General features: G+C 40.1%; 1 protein-coding gene across 1 annotated transcript; it reads left to right on the forward strand.

Annotated features, from left to right (window-relative positions):
• Positions 1 to 3,143: 3,143 nt before the first annotated feature.
• Positions 3,144 to 22,976, forward strand: LOC307251226 (LHFPL tetraspan subfamily member 3 protein-like; the record flags this gene model as incomplete). The annotated part of the gene is made up of 3 exons (XM_080028547.1): positions 3,144 to 3,570; positions 21,393 to 21,637; positions 22,944 to 22,976. 3 exons carry the CDS (start codon positions 3,144 to 3,146, stop codon positions 22,974 to 22,976), a joined length of 705 nt encoding a protein of 234 aa, XP_079884673.1.
• Positions 22,977 to 24,902: the final 1,926 nt, after the last annotated feature.

Below are 24,902 nucleotides of genomic sequence, written 5' to 3' on the forward strand. Positions count from 1 at the left end.
TGTAATAGCCTAATTTTATTACATTATGCTGTATAGGCCTAGTGAGTCAATTTGTGGATGAGAGGGTTAATTGCTTCAATGTAGAGTGTTGTATCAATACAAATATTCTTTAAATAGTTTAAATTTAATTCAAGGCTCAAAGTGTTAGGCTATAGATGCTAATCAAAGTCACTTTGTCAGAATCAGTGAACACTGGCTGCACTGTGTGCTGAAAATAATACACAGCTCAGGCTCTGTAAACAGGCATTTTGATATCTACAGTGGGCCCCCTTTGTTTATATATAGCCTACTGTGTATAGAGCCTAGGCTATATATTAACACCTGCTTTTTTTCAGCTAATTGATCCTGAGGAGATATTCTGATCTTGTGAAGTGATTATGACAAGTGTTCTAATCGCTCACCCCATCTTTTTAAAACTATTGAAAGAATGCCTTTTGATACTCATCGAAGCCATAAACCCTTTAATCCATAAATTGACTCACTTTATTTATAATGTAATAAAATGATTACACTATCACGAGAAAAATATTTTGCTTGCACATTATGGGCAAAAAATTAATTGCAGGCTCAGCATTTTGTTACATTATCGACCAGTTATTACATTTTAAGCTCATACAGGCCATGATAGGCGGAATGCAATACCATCCAATATGGCCTCAGAAATGCCCTGTTGAATCAACAGCTCTCTGGTCAACAAAGATTTATTTTAGGCCTATATGAATTGTATTGGATTGCACAGGTGTAATAAACAGTAGAGGCTACTTTTTCATTATTTCTCAAATTGACATATCCAAGCCTCATATGCTGCATTTTATATTACACACTGATGAAAATGTATAGGCTACATATTATCTCATTAAAACTAATACACTTAAACTCATGTTTTTTTTTTTAACCTTTATTTATAGCCTACAGGTATATCCCATTGAGTCCGAAGACTCTTTTGCAAGGGAGACCTGTTCCCATTTACACGTTACCATTCACACACTCATTCATACACCGATAGCAGGCTAACTATCGACATTCACACGAGGCAAGGTGGGTGAAGTGTCTTGCCCAAGGACACAACAACTATGACACAAGTGGCAGGGTAGGGATCGAACCGCCAACCCTTTGATCATCGGCCGACCCGCTCTACCAACTGAGCCACAGTCGCCCCCATGTAAGACCACTATTAAATTTTTACTTTTTTAAATCTGATATTTACCAAAAGTTATCCCATCAAAATGATAATTATTATTAAATGTCTCTAGCATCCATACAAAGATTTTGATTCATAGATATCTGTTGGCACGCTGGCTAAATTGCACCATAGGGATTTTCTGCATTATCAGGGAGAATCACAATTATGTAAACATTTAATCAGCATTGCGACATCACTCTACACTCATGTCATGAGTCTAGTGCCCTAGACTCCAGACTCCAGTCCATCTGTGCTTTCAGAAATCAGTTACAGCAAATCCTGCGAGCACTAATCCATGGGCAAGCGGAGCCATCAAGATAGCAAATTAAAGACACTGCAAAGTACTAGGCCTCAGAATGATTTTTTTTCTCTCAAAAGATTGAGAATGAATGAGGGTTTAACACAAAATAAGTTATCAAAGTCTTAATCAGTTATTATTGCACTGCTGGAATGCAGAAAAAATTCACTATTGTTTGATTTTCAAGCAGAACCTAACCAGAAGTCATGATGTGAACAGTTATGTTTAGTTATGCTTGAAGAGGCTTTGTTTGTACTTTCCTGTGATTTAAGTGAGAAGGAGGTCCAGTTTATGTTCATTGCTCATTTTATGATGAATAAGGTTTATTATTTTAACCTAAAATGTTTGAGTAAGATTTAGGTTGTGTTCTTAGCTGACTTTTTGGTATTTCATTGCTGATCTTGCAAAGCGTGTATGAAATTCTATATTTTTCGACCAGTGTTGTTTCACCACTTCAATAATAACTGGTGATATTGTGTCCATGTAGACTGGGCACTTGAATATGCATGACCCAAATAAACAACAATATGGGAGGAGAAGCATAGCCTTTTTATTCCCGTGCCTATTCTCTAGAGAGAGAGCTCATCTTTGATAATGCCTGTGTATAGGCCTACTATAGACAGTATAGCCTACTATGCACTATATTTAGCCTGAGCTTTGTATTCCCCCCCCCCCCCCCCCCCCCCCCCCCTCAGGCCGTCGTGTGCAGTTTCATGAAGTGTTACATAAACTCTTGGCATCAACGCAGCGTACACTGCAGCCGAGCAGTGTTGTCTGCGTCTCTTGACGCACACACAGGGATGACGCGCGAAGATTCAGGCACAGATTGTTATAATGCAAGTAAAGATCTTTATATAAGATCACATTGATTATTTCGGCAGCTCTGTAGCCTAGATGTTGCCGCAGCGTTTTCCAGAGGACCTGTGTGCCACCGTTTGCACCGATAGACACGCACATCACTGGCTGCTTCATGCGTCCACCACCATCGGTGCCCCTCCCTCTCTGGCTCCCGGAGACGCTGTCATAAACCGTAAAATAAATTCCCCGTGTTACATCGTGAAGGGGGAAGTCGTATTTTATTTAATGGTTATTCGGTGTGCATCTTAATTTTTGTAAATACAGGCCTTGGATGTGTAACTGGACACGACCCTGTGCAGAGACATAACACAATAGGCTGTTGCTATTTTTATTTGGGCTGGTAATGATACGTGCGCATCACATGTTGTGCAGTCGAGGTCGATAGTGAATAATAGATTCCTCTCTCGCTCAGAGGATTTTCGAGGTTTTAAAGGGCATCGGTGAGTGGCGCGCTGCGGCGGTGCTGTGCACGTCTGACGGCTACAAGGAGCAAGTGGGAGGGAACCTGTTTGTGCTATAGTCATTGAGTTTCCAGAGTTATCGGCCGTATCCAGGGTTCAGGCACTCTGCCGTATCTCCACACTTGGTTCACCACCAACTGACTTTATAGGCTGCGACGTCATGAGTTGATCGCGCCTGACAGATGTTGCTGTGTTGCAGTTGCACAGTCGTAAATCTTCCGCGCGTTCTCGCTGTTATTCGGGGGATGATTCTGTGAAAAACGGCTTTTGTGATAGATGCTAAATCCTCGCTTTGCGCTCAGTCAGATCGCAACGTTCATTTAGTCTTCGGGATTTGCATAAAATGATACCTGGATCTGCCGCATCAATGCTACCGTCTGCAGAGGCTGCGAAACTGTACCAGACCAATTACGTCCGCAATTCCAGTGTCATCGGACTGTTATGGGCCATCTTCACGATCCTGTTCGGCATCGTTAATGTGATCATCTTCTCACAGCCCTATTGGGTTGGGGATGGCATGGATACGCCGCAGGCCGGCTACTTCGGCCTTTTTCACTTTTGCGTCGGAGATGGGATCTCCAGAGAGTTCACCTGTACGGGCACCTTCACCGACTTCGCCGATATTCCCTCCACCGCGTTCAAGGCCGCCTCCTTCTTCGTCGGAATGTCCATGATGCTGATTGTCAGCTGCATCGCTAGCTTCACTCTGTTCTTCATCCTCGGCACCTCCACCGTGTACAAGATCTGCGGCTGGATGCAGGCATTATCAGGTAGGACCTAATTGTCTTAGTCCCTTCTAAAGTAGATTGCAGGACCTTGAGAGCCTTAAAGGGAAAGTTAACTGTCATTGTTTTCATCAAATCACATTCATTCATATAGAATATGCATACATACGACAACACTCATTACAGGGTAGCCTATATTTCCAAAATGAACAAAATGTATGTTGGATCTTATCAATTGAGGCCTATTTTCTTTCTGTTGATGGGCAGTGACATGTGTTTTGGAAGTCCTTAAACTCATTATCACTAGGATGGATTTGAATTTGATGTGATCAGCTGATTAGATAAATTAATTTCAGTGGGAGCAGCCAAAGTAAAGATAAGCAGACAATGCCAGCCAACACGGTGCTGTCCATGGTGCTGAAGTGTTGCTGAGGAAATGTACGATGTGGCTTCTTTTTTTAATGAAATGTGAAATTATCTATCAAATCCACTCAACGTTTGGATTTGCAAATATCAGAAGACACTAATAATTTGTTTTAGTTGCCGTCTTGTGTTTTTATGTGTCAGAATACCTGTCAATCAGTTTGTGAGCAATAACAGGTTCCAATCTGGGCCGGACCAGTATTGATTTGATTGCCATCAAAGTGGCCAATGCACTGTCAATGTCATTATTCAGTCAAACTTATTCCCTATATCAGTTACTGCATCTTCATTCAATCATGGCAGACTTTTTTTTAAGTTATCAACCCACCCGCAAACCCTGCATTACTTCCAATCCTTTGTTTGACATTTTTGTTGTTGTCATCCTTTGTGTTTACAGTAGGATCATGTATTGTGCCTTTGATTAAACCAACGACCCTTATTTATACATAACCACACAAGACCACAAAAGCACAGATCTCTTTTAAATAAAAATGGTGGTCCAGTATGATTGGGATAATATAATGGAAGAAAAGGTGCTTATAGTAATACTTTTACATTGATGTCAAAACGCTGATTCAAAGTCATAACAGGTGATGAATTTACAAATGTTACTTATGTTTCATATGACTGTGTGACAGCATAAAATATGTGCCTATTTACATGATAGTTGTGATATTATAGAACCCAATGTACTATCTACAATACAGCCACATTTAATGGAACTGTCTGTGATCAGCATTCCATCCTCAGCCAAAAGGTATATGTGTGCGTGAGGCAGAGTTACATTTGTTGAGGTTTTTTAAATTCTGTAGAGGTCATTGGGTCAAGTGCTGGCTGTATTTTGTCACTGTAACAGTGGGCTCACATCATCCAGTGTGAGCCGAACCCAAACGTCACCAAACATAGGTTTGGCTCAGCTGAACCAGTGGACTAAAGCAGCCAGATTTCTATTTGACGCAAACGAGCAGGATAATTTGGAACAACTCCAGCTCAGTATGTTATGTTGGGTTGAATTAATGCAATAGGTCTGTCTAATGAGGAGACCGCCGGGCTTTGTGCCTCTTCAGCTCAGAGATGAAAGGAAAAGAGGAGAGACACTGACCACGGCAAGCTGGCACTGGGATGCCTAATGAGGAAGCCTGGCTGCTTAGCGCTGTCAAACTTATTTCAGCTGAAGGTTAAGCTCACGCTGCCTTCACAGACTAGCCCTGTGGAGGACAGGTGGCCCACTGGCAGCTCTGATGTGCCCTATGATGTTTTGATCGGGAGGTTCACATAGTCAATATGATAGTGAATTGTAGCTAAGAAAGTGTCTGTATGTTTGTGCAGAAGAGAAAAGGGTGTGAAATTGTATTGTCTTTATAGCTCATTTCTCCTTTATCCACTATTTTCACTTTTGCCAGGCCAAACTGAAAAAGTGATTAAAATGGAAAAAGTGGGTCAGCCTTAGCTGACCCACTTTTTCACCCATTCCTGCTGCTAGACTGGTTGAGGGACATGGACCACAGTCAGTATTCAGAGCACTGTTCTCTGCTTTAGCAATCATCATGCTGCCCTTTTTTTTTTTCCTTGAACGGCTACATTTTATGGTTTTGTTTTTGTCTTTGCTGCAGATCTATACGGTATGAAACGTACCTCATTGAGCAACAGGGCTATTCAGATTCACCATCTCAAAAAACAAAACATGGTCATACTGTATGTGTTCGCCAGGTATAGGTAATTTAGAGTTTTGCTCACAGTTGCTGTTTCTGCAGCTTCAGCAAAAATCCCCTATGGCTGAGGTCAGAAGGTTGTCGATAAACACCTAACAACACAAAACAAGTTCACGCCGTTGCACCGAGCTGCTCTCCATTGAGTCAGTCAGTTAGAGCACGAGTGAGTAAAAAGGCTGAGTGTTGGATGAGCATAACAAACCCACCAGCACACATTGGTTATCTCAAAATGTCTACCTCAGCCAAGCAAAGTTCAGTGGGAAAAAAGGGGCCAGGTCCATCATGCCCTAGATGGACTCGCATACTTCTTTAACTTTCCTCACTGGTGCTATTCCTGTCAAAACCATAGCATGCAGATGTTGGCGTGTATTTTTCTGCTGAACTGAGCACAGCGAGATACACGATGAACAAGCTCCTTTTACATTATCTCTATCTGCTACCTTCATACGATTTTCACCCTTCTTTCCCCTTCTTTTCTCTTCCTAAACTTATTCCATCAAGTATGGTATGTGCAGTCCGTTAATCTCTCTTCATCTTTTCTCCTCTGTAACTGCAGTTCTTCAGGGGTCTGCTGGCCAATTAATTAAGAAGGTCAATTATAATTACTTCACTGTTTTATACCCTCTCTGTATTCAGCTAGGTCGGCTTCCAGCTTTCTACATTTATTTTGTTGATGAGATTACATTTTTATGGAAAAAGAAACAGTCATACCTGTGGATAAGGAATAGGTATTATGCTTTGTAAAGTCAGCAGAACTTAATGTACAGACTGAGGGTGGCCTACTTGGAGAGACACAAACTGGACTACTTTTGATGGACAAAAAAGGGTTGGTGTTGTATACTCTTCCCCTTTTTTTGTAGATGTTATTATAAGGTTTGTTCTGTTGGTGTGAGCTTGGCTGTTTTTATCCTGAAATATCTTCAAAAGAAAAGATTTGCTTATGAAGTCATAAGGGAAGCAAAATGATAATATTGCATTCGGAAACTTTGCTTTGAAATCATTGGTGTTTAATACTGTAGGGATGATTTTAATCAGATTGTAAACGCACACCCTTGTGTTTTCTGCAGCAGTTTAATGGCTTCCCCTACAGAGAAGCTGAATTTATTTGTAATTTTAAATGTGTCAAACATTTGTCTGATGAGGTTCTCTTGGCAAGTGTATTTTTTGCCTGCGTTTGATCCAAAACTGACCGCAGTTTCTGTGCTAGGGTCACTTGACATATTGTCTTTTAAAATAGACACACTGACTTATGTGATATATTAATGGTGTGCGGGGTATACACTTTATTTCATTACATGTCAAAATAGGAAAAGCACAGGTGTAAATAATAAAATGTACAATGGCTGCTTTTAAAACGTAAGATAGAACCGAGCCATTGTTTACGTCATTAGTAACGCTTGTGCTTTTCCTACTGTGAAATGTCTGCCGTGAATAGGGGCTGTTTTAATCAACACCATCTTGTAGATTTTTATCTGGATGCAGTCTGAAGATATGTTGAACAGTAGGATTTGCTCGGTTTAGCTCACTTACTGAATGACTGTGGAATAAATAGCAGCTATCCTAAAAGTTAAGATACGCGCCATTTCCAACACGCAAGGATATTAACTTATCCTTATTAGCCCATTGTTAATGGTTTTCCTTCCGTTAGTTATATCATCACCGCTGTCTCACTGCTTTGGCTGTTGGACCCTCTCATTTTAATAGCAATTAGCAACCTTTATAAAGAACCAGAAAATGTGTGTGTGTGTGTGTGTGTGTGTGTGTGTGTGTGTGTGTGTGTGTGTGTGTGTGTGTGTGTGTGTGTGTGTGTGTGTGTACCAGCAAACCCAGCCTTCCAAATCTCTCTTAAAGATGGATGAAGTCAGAACAAAAAAGAGAACACATTCAAACGTTCAACCTGTATTGCCTGAAAGAGGTGATAATGGACAGTGGTGAGTTAAACGGGGAAACAGATTTGACAACAAAGAGAAAAGTATTGGGAGATAACATACGAGAGTATGAGATCTGAAGACAGACAGAAAACATGTCAGATAAAGAGCTCAGAGAAGACATACTATTCCGTTGGGTTATCTCGCTCTTTTTCTATGTGTCATTTAGTTTCCCTGTGGTTGCCTCTCACTCCTGTGGTTGATTAGTTATGTTGGGGCTCATTTCTGAAAGGAGCTTTAGTTGAATGCGAGTGGTGAAGTTGGGCATGAGAGTCACAGAGCTGCATCTTTCACCGCAGCAGTACCATACGTATCAGACCTTTTAACATTCAGTACATTCGGTAGACACAATAGAAAACGCATCCTTTTGCAGCATGCTAATACAAAACCATCCCTGCCCAGGGCTGGATTATCATTTGTGTCCACATTCCTATTTGTTGAAAACACGTCTTCGAGCTGCCAATCCCAAACATCCTTATTCTATAGCAAATAATTTGCATATAAATTAACACAAAATCTATTAAAATGCATAAGAGAGTTGATTTAAATTTGATTAAATGCTGTTAAGCTGTCCCAAGTAATAGACAATGCAAAATAGTAATTTATTAACTTCCAGCATGTTAGAAATGTTTGTTCTTCAACTCAAAATACAGTACATTGTTCAACAGCTGTTATTTCCCATTATTGACTACGGTGATGTTATTTGATGGAATACCTCAGACACACATCTACAGCCTTTTCAAATGTAGCTTATAATAACATTGTAGATTTGTTTTGTTTTGATAGACTCGAGAGGCTCCTCCCTAACTCGAAGAGACATTCTCATTGGTTGCTTTTTGTTTTTAAATGCATTAATTCCAATGATCCTTTTTACCTAAAACAGCTTTAATTTCCATTTACTTCATCATATACCATATATATTCACTCAGAGAGCTTCAAGATTTATTTGCTTTTTTTTCTTATCACCTTGCTCTTGTTTTTGAATATAGTGTGTGTTGGTATCAATATTTGTACATGGAACTTTGCCACATTTTTGCTTGTATTAAGATGATGTTCACAAACATGTACCCGAGTGAATATTAGTCGAAGACACCTGCCCCATCCTTTCAGAAAGCAATGTAATGGGAATAATGTTAAAGCTCCCATATTGTGCAAATGCACTTTTCCGATGTTTTTGAACATAATTATGGGTCTACGGTGTGCCTACACACTGCCAAAGTATCAACAAAAAGAAAGCTCTCTCCTTTTCTCACTCTCCCCTTTTCTGAAACCCTCCACCTCTCCACCCAATATACTCCAGTCAGAATTCTCCCCGTTTCTGACGTCAAAAACTGGAAAGCCAGAAGCTTCCACTGTGCAGTCCACGCCCCTATTTCTTATTGGTCCACGGCCCCGAGATCCTCTCGAAAAATATTCCTTCACCCCCATGTTGTTTGCTTGTTGCTAAGCGACAAGATGCCTGTAGTACGGCAAAACATGATGAATGTTGCATAATCCACTAATTTATCTTAACCACAGCAGCCTCGTTTTTAATAACACAACGGTTAGGAAGCTACTTGTGCTTTCTTTCAAACAGTGAAACTGAAATAAATGTTTTTATTGGTATTTTTGCCTGACTGGTGTATAGCTATTAGCTTTGGGACAAGCATTCAGCTTTTGCTCATAAAAACATATTTCTATTCCCCACACCAGTCTGGAAATGCCTCGTTTTTAACAGGACAAAGGATTGGAAGGTATACTGAAGAAGTCTGACTTTGAAGATAATTTTTTCGCTGATTTTAGTGGTATTGTTAGCAGCTAGATCCCGAGCTAGCTTCGCAGTAGCCACCATCTTTTGCAGCATTTTTATTGTGACCATGCCGTTTCCATTAGCGTGTGGCTGTGAGTGTATCTGCATGAACATAGGATAGGTCATGTCAAACTGTTCAAAGTGCGTTACTAGCACTAGACTTGGTTCTTCTCATGGGTAGGCTAAACCTAACTGTGCTAACAGGCTATACGTCATCATTGTTTACAAACAGACAGAGGGCGAGCGAGGCGTATCTGGCTTCGCTTCCGGACAGGGGGCGGGGGGAGCTCAAAGATTGTATATTTACGAGGGGAGCTGCAGCTCTTTTAAAAAAATAGGCCATTGTGAGATAAACTGAACATCAGCATAGTACAATACATTATCTGAAAGTTTTTTTCAGCAAGCAATTGAAGAAAAACGTATTAGGGACCACTAATACCATATAATATGGTGTATAATAGAACCGAAAAGTGTATAATATGGGAGCTTTAAGTGGATGGGTGATGGGAGAAATAAACCAGGCACTGATCAACATTTACACTTTCAGAATTATACATTATAAGTAGCCTATATCTCAAATATCCAGATAACACCCTGATCAATGAGGTAATGTGGCCTGTCACATTAACTTTAAATGTGCGTGCGTTCTCTCTGTTCAGTCTGCATTGTCTGAATTAGACTAACCTTGAACCCTCATAAATGCAACACAAGAACATCTGAACTGCAGCCGGCAGTGACGGCAGGTTAATATGACTTTGGACCTTCTTGTTTTTTTCAGTAGGCCATGACAGTTTGTGGGCTGTCATCTTAGAAACAGTAGGATATATCCAGTCATTCGTACTGCTGCTTCAAGTATGCACAAAGCAAAAGTAATGTCTCTTTACGGCATATCAAGTCAGCTGCCCAGTGAGCCCAGATTTGTGTATCACAGACGGTGAAACCACATGGGTGAGCACGGTCGGCTGCTATTACCGTAAAGTGCATCGGTACCTTTAAGTATGAAACACTAATGAAAAGAGTACTGAGACAGAAAACCCTGTTTCTGTCTGTGTGTCTATGATTGAATAAGAAACTGGGCTCATATTTATATAATTGAGTGACAAGAAACAAACAAACAAGACTAGACCTTAGAGAATTATGAATTCTCTGCATAGGCTGAAATCCACACTGGTTGCCTGGGGCACATGGCAATGGCAGTCAGGTGGTAAACAGAAGCGATGACAACTCATTCGTGATAATTGCAGAGCCAATCTGTATTCTCGCTGGGTCTTTTCACAGAGGCGCTGAATACTGAATGTGCTGACCGAAAGCCTTTTTTTTCTTTTCAAATCAATTCAACTGGATGCACCAAACTGCCTAATCCACACATGATGACATCTTTGCAGCAGGGTTTCTCAAAATAAAAAAGTGAAATAGGGATTAGCTGTATGGTACAAAAACTCATCACTCTGACTCTCGTTTAAACTCTTTCATCCAATCCCTCCATTTCCCCTGAGTTCATGATCACACACTGAGGAAAGATCAATCTCACTTTTCCTCCCCCATTTTCATCACCTACACACTGGTTATCTTTTTTTAAATCAACATACTTCCACTCCTGCTTTTTTGTTATTATGCATGCATGCAGCTAGTTGAACCACCTAAGTATAGCCGGCGGGAGGCATTGGGAAACAATCATCCATGCACCTCACAGTTTTGCTGACGGTGGACGGCAGCAGGAGAAGATGGATGGGTGATATCTGCGCACACAGCAGCACACATAGTGCACTCAAACGCATATTAGAGTGTTTCTCAGTCGCATTGGTACAGCTCTCGAATCCTCCTTATATTTGCATACAAGCTAAAACATTTCTGGAAATAGTTCGTTCAAACACCACGACACAATGGATGACCAACAAAAGCCTTAACCTGCTAACAATCCTTAGTTTACCTAATAGACTTGACACAGTAATGTATACAGGAGATTGATTGCAAGAGATTGGACATGATTCATATTTACAGCTTTGCTGTTTATATTTTTATTTGTTGATATAGACCATGTCATTGCGATACAGAAAAGAAAAAGGACAGGACGATTGAATGGTATTGCATAGCACAAAGGGGGAAAAATACAAAGAAAAATATAAAATTTGAAATGTAAGAAGAGGAAACACCCTTAGGGCAGAACTGTCCATGCAGTTCTGTATGGGGAATAGCGCAATCTTTATACACCACCTGACATTCTCATCCATGCAACACATCATTGGTTGATCTAGTATTTTACATATTCCCCTTATAGTCAAAGTCAAGATTTACCTAAAAGGAATTGATCAATTCAGGACACATTCACAAATAGCATCTAATAGAAATGTATAGAAAATTAGCTTGAGAGGTTATGATCAAAGTGGTTCCACTACTTGAACTAAAGATGATGATAATGTGCCATGACATTTGCCATTTGTTCTTAAGAATAAGAAAATTGCTTTTATGATTTGACTAGATGATCTTGAGGTTGAACAAGTAGTTTTGAGAACATCCATTCTGATCTGAAAATTGTACCAAAGTGTAAACTGTAATTTACATGAATGTACTTACTTTCTTTTTCTTTGTTTTTGTAATTACTACAGCGATATCCTTTTTAGCTCGGAGATTCACATGGATGGTCCACGTGCTGCTGTTTTCTTGATGCATTTGAGAATGCAGATTGGTCTAATTTAAAAGCCCTTAGACCGTGCTTTTGGACATCAAACCAAAGCTCCTTCAAATCAATACAGATTAATTAGCCAACACCTTGTGAGATCGCGCGTAGCATTTTAGAATACAAACAAGCCAGCCAAGTCCTCATCCTGACTTCTAAGTGTTTTGTGTCCCTTTGGGCCTGTAGGGTAGAAGAGGTGGGACATGAAGGACACTGTGACCCATGAACAAAAACATTTCCATGCTCTACCGACAGTAACTGTAGGTGTGCACATGTTTGTGTTATGACAAGTGTATATGCACAGTGGTGGAAAGTAAATTGAAAACTCTAGTGCTGTACTTATGTAAAATTATAAGGTACCTCCCCCACTCAGTGAGTATTTCCATTTAATGTTAGTTTATACTTCTACTTCAATAAATTTCAGAGGGGCCACGCACACATTTATACTAGTTATATGTAGTTAACCTAATTATAAACTACAGCTTTCAAATGTTTCAAAATATTAAAATAGAATGACTACTTTAATAATGTTGTTGCTTATCATTGTATAGTTGTATTTTGGTATAAAAAAAATTCAGTGAATGTATAGTGGAGTATTACTTGTACTGACATTATTTGAATACTGTTTCCACTACACAATATGCGAAACATATGAAAAAATACATTAATTTCAAATTTTTGTAATCAGATTGTCTTTGGTTGTTGCTTGGCCGCAACTACTTAGTCAAACTCTCTAATGTGAACTGTTGACTGAGAAAGCACAGTCCTGCCAAAACCTTGACTATTTGCCCCTCCCACCATCCCCGGACTGATAAACCTAGTCGTTATTTTCCCAGAGAATTGAAACGGTCTCTTTTTGATCCTCTTTGCCCTTGCCAATCGTTATCCTCTGGTGGATCTGGCCGCAACTGAACCTGTTACATAAGACCTCCAAACCAGCCTGCTGCTCTGCTCACTGCGGTTTAGGCCGCACCCCTCCCCCTCCCTCAACCCTCTACCTCTGCATCCCCTGCTCTGCCTTACATTGAAGCACTGCATCTGTTACAGAGGCACATGACTCGCTCCTGTGTCAGCCTCATAGTCACTAGGTCATTTCACAGCACAGCTTTTTCTCTTACCCAACCACCGATATCATGCACAGAATGCTCTCCTTTCTAGCACTACCTTCAATCAATGTGTAATAAAGAGGCACCGCCTCACCGAATGGTCTGAGTGGACAAGAGTCAGAGCACACACGCTGACTGAATACACAGACACATGTTTAGCCAAAGTAACCAGGATAAAGAAATTGAGTTAGATAGACAAATAGATGGATATAAGGGTGTGGTTATTGATAGATTGTATCAATTGTTATTGTGCTGTAATCAAAATGATATTTCTAATGATGTCCTTCTAGTCGAGTTTTATTTCCTTCTGTAGGAGTAATTCTGGGAGCCTACAGCTATACTATAATATGCAATATTTCCATGCGGCAATATGATTTGCAGCATTGCAAAATGGTTAAGTTTTTTCCCCAACCCTTTCTCCTGGCACAAAACAGAGATGATTTGATCAAATAAGCCATTTCCTTCTCCTTCTAAGCCTTTGCATTGAATTGGTAGGTAAGCTGTGGGCATTATGTGCTTATTGACTGAGTGGGATTGAGAGAATGCCTGGAAGCTCCCCTGCTCCCCTCTAGCAACTGCAGAGTTTTTGCCAACTACTGAAGCAGAAATAGATTTGGGCTGTAGACAGCTTCTCTCAAGAAGCATGTTCCTCATCTTCCAGGGGAGACACTTGGAGTCAGTTTTTAAAAGATCTCTTGCTCCACTTTTTGCTGTTTCCTTGACACTTGAACTGTTTTAAATGTGTGTCCAGCCAGCTGTCTAAATCTCCTCTCTATGCTAGGAAACCTTTCCTTTTTCTCATTATTTCCCTCCTCATAGCCACTAAACTGACACATATTATAACACTGTCACAGGAACACAACACACTATTCCTGCTTCCTTCACATTTATAACCCCTTTTCTTCATTATCTTTCAACCCCATAAAACCTAGACCATGAAGCAGACCCATTTTCACTTTCCATTTAGTCCTACTATATAGATCATACACTCTTAATTGCCTAATTTATCTGAATGCAATTACTGCATACCTTTGTCATTGTCTATCTTTCTTAAGTACTCATTCACTCGTCTTTGGAGCCAGAGAGAAATCTTAATTGTCCAGAAGTAAGATGGCGCTAATGCCTACTTCATTTTGTTAAGAGTCTGGATACGCCATGGGAAATATAAGATTAACTACGGTTTGATTTCCCACCCTCATCATTTCACTAAAGCTCTACAGGTGAAGCGGGAACTATATTTTGCTTTGTATTGACTTCAGATCACAAACCAAACATGATTATACTAAAAGGAGAATACATAGATTTCTGCTGCAAAATCTAGAAGTTGACTAGGACAAATGCAGTCAAAAGCCATAGATTATGTTGCAAAAATGAATGTGCCTAAAGAGAGTGAAGCTTACTGTGTTGAGTATTAAACCATAATGACAGGCTCCCTCGGTAGCAGAGCAATATGAGATAATTCACTTTTACAGGCTCAATTTATGAACTGAATTACTTGACATTATTTGTCCATAAAACCATACATTGCCCATAAACCCCAAATTGCTCCAGATGGTCCGGGGCCATTGCCTTGCACGGTAGCTCCACTGGCAACGATGTCCGAGGGTGTGTAAATGGGTGAATGAGAGGCAAGTGATAAAGCTCTTTCTCCAACAAATCCATACAGTGTACGATTTTGTTATTTTCAATCTATTGTTACATAATGCACAATAAAAATTATGATCTCCTACAAAGTGAAAACATGTGCACGTGGTCAAAAAGGGCCAACTGGTCCCTTATCCAGAACAATGGATTGTGGGAGCATTATGCAGGAGAATAGTTATAGAATATTATTACACAGCTTGTAGGACAAATCCTGAGCACCACTGCTGGAGGAACTTGTTCAAAGACTCCTCCACAAAAGCTATTTACAGATGAAGAAGATTAAACGTTGTTCTTCTTCTTCCTAAATATTTGTCTCCTCCAGAGTGGAAACTACTGTTCTTAGTCATTTTGGATATTTTTGCTAATTTAATACAAAAATACATATACTCATGAGAGCAGGCAAAATTCGTAGTTTTTGGTGCATTTAACTGCTTGCAGGAAACTATATGTGGTTTGTCATTAAACTGTTAAAAAGTGCATGACCAACCATTGGTCCTTAATACTGAAAGCTATTTCTTTTAACCGTTTATTTATACAGGTAAATCTCATTGAGATTGGAGACTCTTTTTCAAGAGAGACCTTTTCCCATTCCCACTTTGCCATTCACACTCACATTCATACACCGATAAGGCTAGCTATCAGGAGCAAATTAGGGTTTAGTGCAGGGGTCCCCAAACTACGGCCCGCGGGCCAAATGCGGCCCGCTCTTTATTAGCCCGCGGCCGATTTTAAAAATATAATGTAATATGGCCCTTTGAATTTTTTATTTTTTTTTGTATTTCTTAGTTAACCCACTATTGCAGGGGTGTCAAACACTGATTGATTGGCCCGTGGCACATTTTAAAAATATAATGTAATATGGCGCTTTTAATTTTTAAATAATTTAAATGCACTCATTATATTACAGAGAAATATGTCCCATAAAAGAAAATGAGCAACAAGCCCATCCCATCCCAGAATATTTTATTTTAAATTAATATTATTATGGAAAATCTATGCGTCCTTCTCCAATAGCTTCTAATTCATCTGACACAGTGTCTCCATTTTTTTTTCATACAAAATTCTTCAGATTTAGCCTCTTAATTTCCCTCTCAAAGTGCACCAGATTCATGCATTTCGCTTTAAAAACTTTAAAAAATCTCCCGGGGGGGCACACCCCCGGACCCCCCTAGGAGGGTCGGGACCTCGGCTGGATACTATTTTCACCCTGCTGGACATTGGACGCAAAGGCAGAAAACACTGGGTGTATCATTGGCATATAAACAAGAGGGGAAATGTGTCTGTTTAATGTGCAAGGAAAGTGTTGCCGTGAAGAAGGATTACAATTTACGAAGACACTATGAAACTAAACTTCAGAGCAGCTACATGTCCTGATAATGTGTTATTTTTGCAAAGTGGCCCGGCCCTTCGTAGATTTTTCTGTATGTGGCCCTCAGTGAAAAAAGTTTGGAGACCCCTGGTTTAGTGTCTTGCTCAGGGACACTTCGACATGTGGCAGGGGGGACGGGGGATCGAACCACCGATACTGTAGTTGAGAGTCGACCGCCCTACTCACTTCGCCACAGCCACCCCAAAATGTTACATGTGTAACATTTACACCATCCACCTGTCTCCCATAATGTATTGTTTGGGTTTGAGCTGTTCGTATCCAGTCTTGGCAACGTGAGTCATATAAGCACTGAGACACACTGTCACAATTGTGTCTCAGCCCTGGCAGGAATCTCACTTTGCCTTGGGCTTAATGCTGATAATAACAGCAACTTAGATATCAAACACCAGGGATGAACCGTGTCTTTAGAGGTATATATTAAATAACTAGCCAACGAAGAACATTCACAGGCTGTTCTTTTGTTCTGGTGGATGCAAGTAATACTGTTATTGTCTCTTTGTATCTGTCTTCTTGTGTTATCTAGTTTTCCAATCAGTTGCGTAAGAAAGAGAATAAAGGAAAGGAACTAGTAAGATGTTGCCTACATTCAAGTCACTATTTTGCCTTTGGGAGTGAAACACTGGCTATTATATTAAAGCAAAGTTAACTATATTTTATATGCATATTCATGGGGAGCCCCGTTGGGATAAACACTCAAAGCTATTTGAAGAGCATCTATGCCAAATTTATTTTTTATGAGCCGGGTTTTAGTTTTTACCTTAAATGCCACTTTGCCAGCCGTCAGGCGTATTAACCAGATATACTGTCAATTCAAAACACACTTTGATTCATCAGGAAGCAAGATGTGTGACAAAATGAGGTTCAGTACTTAAGCGGCTGCAAATTACACCGAGCAGGGCATGTTTACCGTTTTATCATGTGAGTGCATGCATGTGTTTGTGTGTGTGTAGGAGAGCTGACTGACTCCATGTGCAGTGTGAGAGAGAGAGAGAGCAGTTTGGGACGTGCAAATGCATAATTCAGTTTGTCACAGCTATTTACATAACGAGGAAAAAAATGGGACGCACAAAGGACTGTGTGAGTTGAAAAATGTGAATCCCTTTTCATGCCTGAAGTGATGGAAAGAGCAGCAAATACAAATGACTGTGTTTCTATCTGCCACCCAGTGCAATCAATGACATGCTGAAACACTGAACACACAGTGAAACATGAACCAGATACTATGGCGATAGAGTAAATCCTATAGTCTTTCCAAATGCAGTTACACAGCATATGTGATGTTGTTTCCCTCTTTTTTTTGAAAACCAAACCAACAAATACAATCAGGCTGCTGCTTCAGAGGTCACATTGGACATCCAGTCACCTACACTGCTTGCAAATGACAGGTGGAGATTATAAAAGCGAAATGGGATTCTTTTTACTATCGCTGGGATTTAGTCGTCTCTTTTGTGGAATATTAGCCAAAGTGTGTTTCTGACTAATCTACTGCCATCAAAATGGTTTATGGTTATGGTTACTTAATCTACCCTACCTACTTTCTCTTGCATAAGCCACTGTTAGCCAACAACCATTTCTCAGTCCACATTTCCACTCACATGATTCCGCTGTTCCCAATGAAATTGAGAGAGAGAGAGACAAACACAGAGAGGTGTGTGGAAGATATCGAAACAGGTAATTGCTGAGAATTGCTCCGCCGAGGGGGCCTCAGCATATGGTAGATCAGCGCTCATGACATTCGTGTGGTGCTGGGTACTTGCTGGTTGCAGCACTCGCACAGGAGTGGAACGTGGCACCCTACATGGACTCTGTCTCTCACCACCTCTCCTCTCTCATTCTCTGTATCTCTGTTTATCTCTGCCTCATAATCTGTCCTCTGTTCCTCCAGAAAGAGACCTGAAGAGTTGGAGAAAAGGGACACAGCTGAAAAGAGTAGGATAGCGCAGGTAGTCAATATCTCGTCTCTACTCCGACTGACAGCTGCATTCTGTCAGGTGCGCTGATATTTCTGCCGCCAGGATATGGAGCACAACAGTTTTATTTCTGAAGCATGAAGTTCTGCTCCAATGCAGAGAGAGTGGGTTTGGTTTGGTTTTGGTAACACTTTATGTCTTGGTGAGCATGGATATTAAGCACCATATACATTTAATAAATGGGGTTGAACACTATAATGTAGTAAAGTAAAGGGTTAGGGATTTTTTATAACTGCAATTTACAATTATCGTCATTATTAAATAATGTTTGTTAATTATGTTGATTTATCAATTCAATTAAACAGTGAAAAATGCCAATAAGATTTTCCAGAGTTTTTTTTGTCTAAACAACAGTGCTACATGCTTGTGTTTTTATTTTCCCACCGAGCACTTTGATGAAGCTCCTCATTATTTAAGTGGATGCTGGAACGGCCCTGCTCGGTTGTGTTGTTTTGTTATGGATTAGTTCACTCCAGGCTTACTCTTGCAGTGTATGGGGGGGACGTGTTCATAACCATTAGCTCTTTCTCCCTCCCAGGATACTATCGGCATTAGTAGCTTTACATCCCTTTTATTCTCTTTACTGGAAGCTCAGTCTCTTTTTCTCGCACATGCTCCGTATCTCTATGCGCCTATTCTCTCTCCTCCTGAGCATCAATGTAAAATTCATGATGCATCAAGCGTTGACCTGAGCCAACGGCGTGCAGGAGACACCAAGGATCTGGAAAAGCTTTTGTCACCTTTGTAGTAAATGCATCATGAGGGAGAGAGAGAAGTACAGTGTATTTACGTATTGAATATATAATGTAATCTGGTCTTCTGTGGCATTGCCTTTGTAAAGGGGAACGCTGCTACTTAAACCCCATGACATAAAACATTCAAACAATGTGTACAACGAAATCTTAAAAACAAAACTACTTCAAACTAGCGTATAGAAATACTGAGCTACCTAGCTACTATTTGTTTTTGCTAGGAGCTGTAGTGGACTTTAAACACTGAGTGGGTAGTAGGTTACACTGTCTTTCCTTACAGATATATTTTGTGCCAAAGTCATAGTAATAAAAAGGCAGATTTTTCTCCTGTCTTCTGCACTGACTGAATCACGCCCACTTCAAGCACAACTATTTGTATAGTGTCAACTCTGTTAGTCCAACACTTTGAAATGCTCAACAAACCAGATAGTCAGAAACTGAGGAAAACAAGAGGACTGTCTTTTTATGTACTGGAGCGAGAGATATTTTGCTTTTCCCTGAGCCACAAAGACTAAATGCTTGGATTGGTTCAACACCACTGTCACAATTGTGTTAAGGTATAGTCAAATCAAAGGCCACAGTCAACTACTAAGTCAGCATAGTAATGACATGGACACTGGGGACTTGTTAGCAAGAGCAAGGTTTGTTTCCATTATGTGATGCAAGTGACCCTGTTCCCTGTCCATCTTCTCACTGAGTACAAAGCCTTGTTGACAGAGCTGAATCATATGATAAACTCTAGGGGAAATTTTACTGACTACGATGCTATACTGTGTAATGTATGGCCCCTGAGGGGGCTGAGTGACAGGTCTTAGCAAGGACCTATCAAAACCTTTCAAGGCCAAGTTAAGTCTTGCTTGAGCTGAAAAGGTTCTGTACGAATAATTATTCATAGACCCAGGTTGGTAGGACAACACTAATGTTGCTGCTACAGTTTATGACACAGATTTTAATTGCTAAATCTATCACACGTTTGCTAACATTGCTATAAAATGACATAAAGGCATATTTTTATTCGTTCAAAAATGGCATAGTCTGAAATACAATATTGTATTGCAGTACACTTCAATCCGTCCAGTTGAGTCTGAATATGCTATGCGAACCTCTGTGTGCATATGAATTTGTTATGACAGTTAAAGCCATGGGGGGAGGTGTAAAAGTGGAATCTAGGGGATGCTCTCCTCTGTTAGGTATGCTGCGGTATATATTTCTTCTGTAATCTCCCCCCTTGCTCACTTTTCCTCACTGAAACGTCTCTCAACACGCCCCGAAGTCTTACAGCGCTGTTAAAGACTGCAGCATTAGTGTAACAAACTGCAGTGTGTGTGTGTGTGTGTGTGTGTGTGTGTGTGTGTGTGTGCACTTTAATGCGTATGTGAGGGCAGCTTGTGCATGCATATGAGAAGAGAGCATATTGTTATTCCTGTCTAAAAGTACAAATTAAAGCAACATGAAGGTCCCTAAAAAATGCAGATTACATGGATAGCAAACTGGGATAATGTTCACAATCCTAAACCCCGATACACAAACAAAAAGCACTCGGGGAGGAAATATTGCAAGCAAGCGTTTTGGGATAAAGAAGTAGGAAGTATGCTTTATTATTAATGTGCAATGCACTCTGGATAATTGAGCAGTCAGCTTCTTTTTCCAGGTCTACGACTGTTTTGCTGCAACATCACTTCAGAGAAGAAACTCACACGAATTGAAGATGACAGAGATTTTAGACCTTGGGCAAAAACTAAGAATGTGGATTGCTTAGTTAAAATCAAAAGATGGAGAAAAGGCTTTAAGACCGTGCCTGGGTTTAGGTTTTTCTTGAGCTGGTTTTCCCGCAGCATTACCTCGGAGAAGAACAAGAAGACGAGAGAGATCCAAAATAAAGATGAGAGAAAGTTTACCCTTCAAGCAAAAAGCGTATAATGGGGAGCAGCGAGATAAAATCTTATATTCACCACTATAGTTAAATTCCACAAAGGAGAGAGATGTATGTGCAACAAACCAAGCAAACTATTTGAATGTGAGGAAAAACAGAACAGAACAGTTTTTTTGCGGGAATGATTCATTTATATTATCCCAGCCTCCTTTCTGCTATTGTGTCTGGCAGTGACTATTGTTATTGGTTGTTTACTGCTGCTTTTCCTGCTCCTCCACTGGCACTTATTGTGTCTGGACACTTATTTCCTGCATAAGGGAGGGAATGAAAATCAATGTGATCAATTCAAAAGGAACACAGGAATCTTCAGAGAGGATAATACAAGGGCATGCAGTTGAAAATATCGTTATTTTTCTATATCTCACTTCCCAACAAAATCTCATTATCCATGACCTCATTTGTAACACTTCTCTTTCCGCCCCTATCACTGTTTTTGTTGTTGTTGTTTATACCTTTAGTTCCTCCTCCCTCTCATGTTATCAACTCTTTTGTGCTTCTTCCACTTATCCCCCCCCCCCCCCCCACCTCTCTGCCTCTCAATAGGTGTCTGTCTGGTGCTGGGTTGTATGATCTATCCCGATGGTTGGGACAGTGACGAGGTTCGGAAGATGTGCGGAGAGCAGACGGACAAATACAGCCTGGGCGCCTGCTCAGTGCGCTGGGCCTACATCTTGGCTATCATGGGCATCCTGGACGCTCTCATCCTCTCCTTCCTGGCCTTTGTCCTGGGAAACCGGCAGGACGGACTCATGTCAGAAGAGCTGCTGGCTGAGAGCAAGGGTGAGAATGTAATATCTAACCTGATAAAAAACGAAACAATGTAATATTTTATTGATCTCCTTTGGGGGACATACACTCTGTGCTTGTCCACTGCACACAGCCAGAGCCAAGTTGGCAGGAGCACTCCAGGAGCATGTTGGGATTTAATGTCTCACTTAAGGGAGCTTTAACAGGAATGTTACTTGCCAGCCTGTCAACTAATCATAATTTTTTAAGGGTATGGACAGATTCTTTAATCATTAGGCTAACCTTTCTCACCACATCTTTATTTATGAAATATATGTGAAATACTAAATATTTTTCCAACTATTATCACACATAAAGTAAAAGCATCCATAACTGGACTCTAATTCTCCTTCATTTTCAATTATTTAAAATCTTGAATTAGGTTATAAATCTCAGAGTCATTAATATAAAGTACTTTTTTTTTGGCCAAGTGGTATCAGATGAATTGCCCTTAAAGTGCACCCTCAACTCAATCTGTCCAATAGTGGGTTGGCACTAGCATAGTACATACAGTAAATGATAATACTTCAAACATCGTTCTAAGAATAGACTCCTCATTTATCACAACCCATGTGACTTTCCGGCAAACTGAAAACAGAAAGTGTGCCCTCATTAAGGTGGTGAAATATACAGTAGTCCGGCAAACAGGCAGTATGAGCTGAATTCATTTAATGATAACAAAGAGTAAGCCAATGTTTTGATATAATGAGCTTTTGATACAGCCTCTATTAAAAAAATATATGTACAAAGCTATGAATGAATTTGAACAAAACTGCTTTTTTTGCACTTATTATTATTTTATTACTGTGGGAGAAATAAACATTACATCATGGGGCATTGTGTTGTCTACAATCCTCAAGTAATATAACCAATTCTCAAAAAGAGGAAGATGCAATTTCTGTTTTCTCATCTCAAACTACGGTGACCTTCAAATTACAGAAATGAAATAAAGAGACAGGATGAGAGATCTACAGACAATGTCATGAAAAGAAAAACTTAAATGGTATTATCTGAAGCTGAAGCTTTATCAGTCAATAGACAGCCTCACTGTGCAGCCTGATAATGTGCCATTCCTTAGTTTAGGGCTCCAGAGACTACCATTTATGAATAATTCATTACAGCTCAATAGTCTTCTACCATTTCAGTTTTCTGTTTAACTCAGCCCTGGTGCCATCTGCTGGTGTTTGTGGGCAATGCAAACCATTGCAGTCATTGTGAAGGATGCATGCATTTGGCTATGTGTGAAGATGGTATTCTATTAATAGCATAACCTTGAACACTTTTATTTGTTTCTCTGTTTTTCCACAGAGGCAGGAAACGCCTAACCTAACCTGTAGGTAAGGACAACACATACAATGTGAAATTTTTTCCAGAGAATATATATCTCATTATTATTTCTAATTCTTTGTCTCCTGATGAAGTACTCAGATTTTGTAGTTGTAACCACTTTGGACTGAAGGATAGTGTAATCTATAACAATGCTATATTCTATAAAAAGATAGGTTATGCCAAATATGAATCCATGAAGTAATGACTAACAATAAATATCAAGCTTAAAGAGGACCTATTATACTACTTTTCTGGTCTTAATTTCTTGTTTTACACTGCTATAGAGCAACCTGACACGAATCACATCACAACAAACTATGTAGATTTTCGGGAAGCTCTTTCTCTTATTTTGGCGATCCAGCACGTCCTGTCAACACTTGAGTGTGTGTGCTTCGGCAATCTCCGCTCCCTCCGCCTGTGCATCGGCCATCTCCGCTACCCTCCCCCGCCCCCCTCCTGCAAACCCCACTCCGTTGTGATTGGTTACCTTCCTTCCGGAACACTTTCAGTGGCGGGAAGCGCGAGCATGGACCTATAAGGGCGCGAGGCAGACGCGAACAGGGAAGTGACAGCATTACCATACATGGAAACATCCGCGTGGTCACGTCACAAATTTTTATGCGACGTCACAAATTATGAAAGGGTAGACCGCTTTGAAGACGTGACTTCTCGACTGGCTAGAATAGTGTTTAGTGCTCTGCACAGACACCCCAGACGGTCAGCAGGGAATACGTCGAAATGCATGTAAGTCATTATTTGATCATTTAGTATGGTTAAGCATGACTATGAATCATCATAACAACGTTTATAGGTCATAAAAGTCAAAAAGCATCATAGGTCCTCTTTAATCTTGTAAAGAAAGCAACAGTTTATAAATATTCAAGTAAAGAACAAGAACTGTCCAAAGTGTACTGAAGTATAGTAGGTTACATTCATACATTTTTGTATTCATTCTATCAGGTTCCTGAATCCCCATGTGTCTGTCTTCATGAAATATCTGTCCCTCAACATCAGCTTATTGGAGGGAGGCTATCCATGCCTATGAAGGAGATACTATGGAACCAGCCAGCCTGCCTATCACACTTACCTGCCAAAAAGAAGAAGAAAGAAAAAAATACACAGTAACCTACCCCCTTAAAGTCTACCCATCTTGCTTGCAGTCCCCAAATCATCTATGGCACTTAAGTGGAGCCCAACGCACTTCTATCCCAGTGTGTCTACAGTGCTACCCCTTGCACTACATTTCATAGACAGGGGGCAGAGACTGTTATCCTATTGAGGAGTATATGGACTACCCACTACCTACCTGAGAAGGCACAGGGTTGACATTGTATACCTGCACTACGAGCACAGACACAAACACACACAAACACACACGGCACCTCACTCATATGCACAAATACACTTCTGTTACTTCTGTAACACACATACAGTACATTCAGACAAAACATTGACAAACTCTGTAATTACAAGTATTAAACTATATGTTAACACTTAGCCATGTGTATCACCGTCACAATGTGTCATGTTTGATTTGTAAACAAAAAAAAAATGCTCATTTTCAGATACTGCATTGATGTAAATCTATTGTGTTTCATATGTGAGGTTTGACAATGAAAAGAAAGTTTTGGTTTTCTCTTTTTCCCATACACCCCTTTGTTCCTCCAAATGTGTTAGAAAAAAGAAGATATTTAAGAATGTTTTATAAGAATATTATCAACCAAAAGAGATGACAACATATATTACAAATGATGTACAGTGAATATTAAAGATGTTCTAGGAATTTTAACTGAATCCATTCAATGCCCTGCTAGCTAACTTTGCACAGCGCTTCAGTTTGAGAAAAAAAAACTACTATTTTATAGTCTGTGGTATCTACACTGTGACGGGGGCTTTTAGGGACTGTGTGTTGCAGGATTCATGGCTGCAGTGTGAGTG

This window comes from Ammodytes marinus (genome assembly GCF_949987685.1).
Source record: "Ammodytes marinus genome assembly, chromosome: 5".
Taxonomy (NCBI): Eukaryota; Metazoa; Chordata; class Actinopteri; order Uranoscopiformes; family Ammodytidae; genus Ammodytes; species Ammodytes marinus.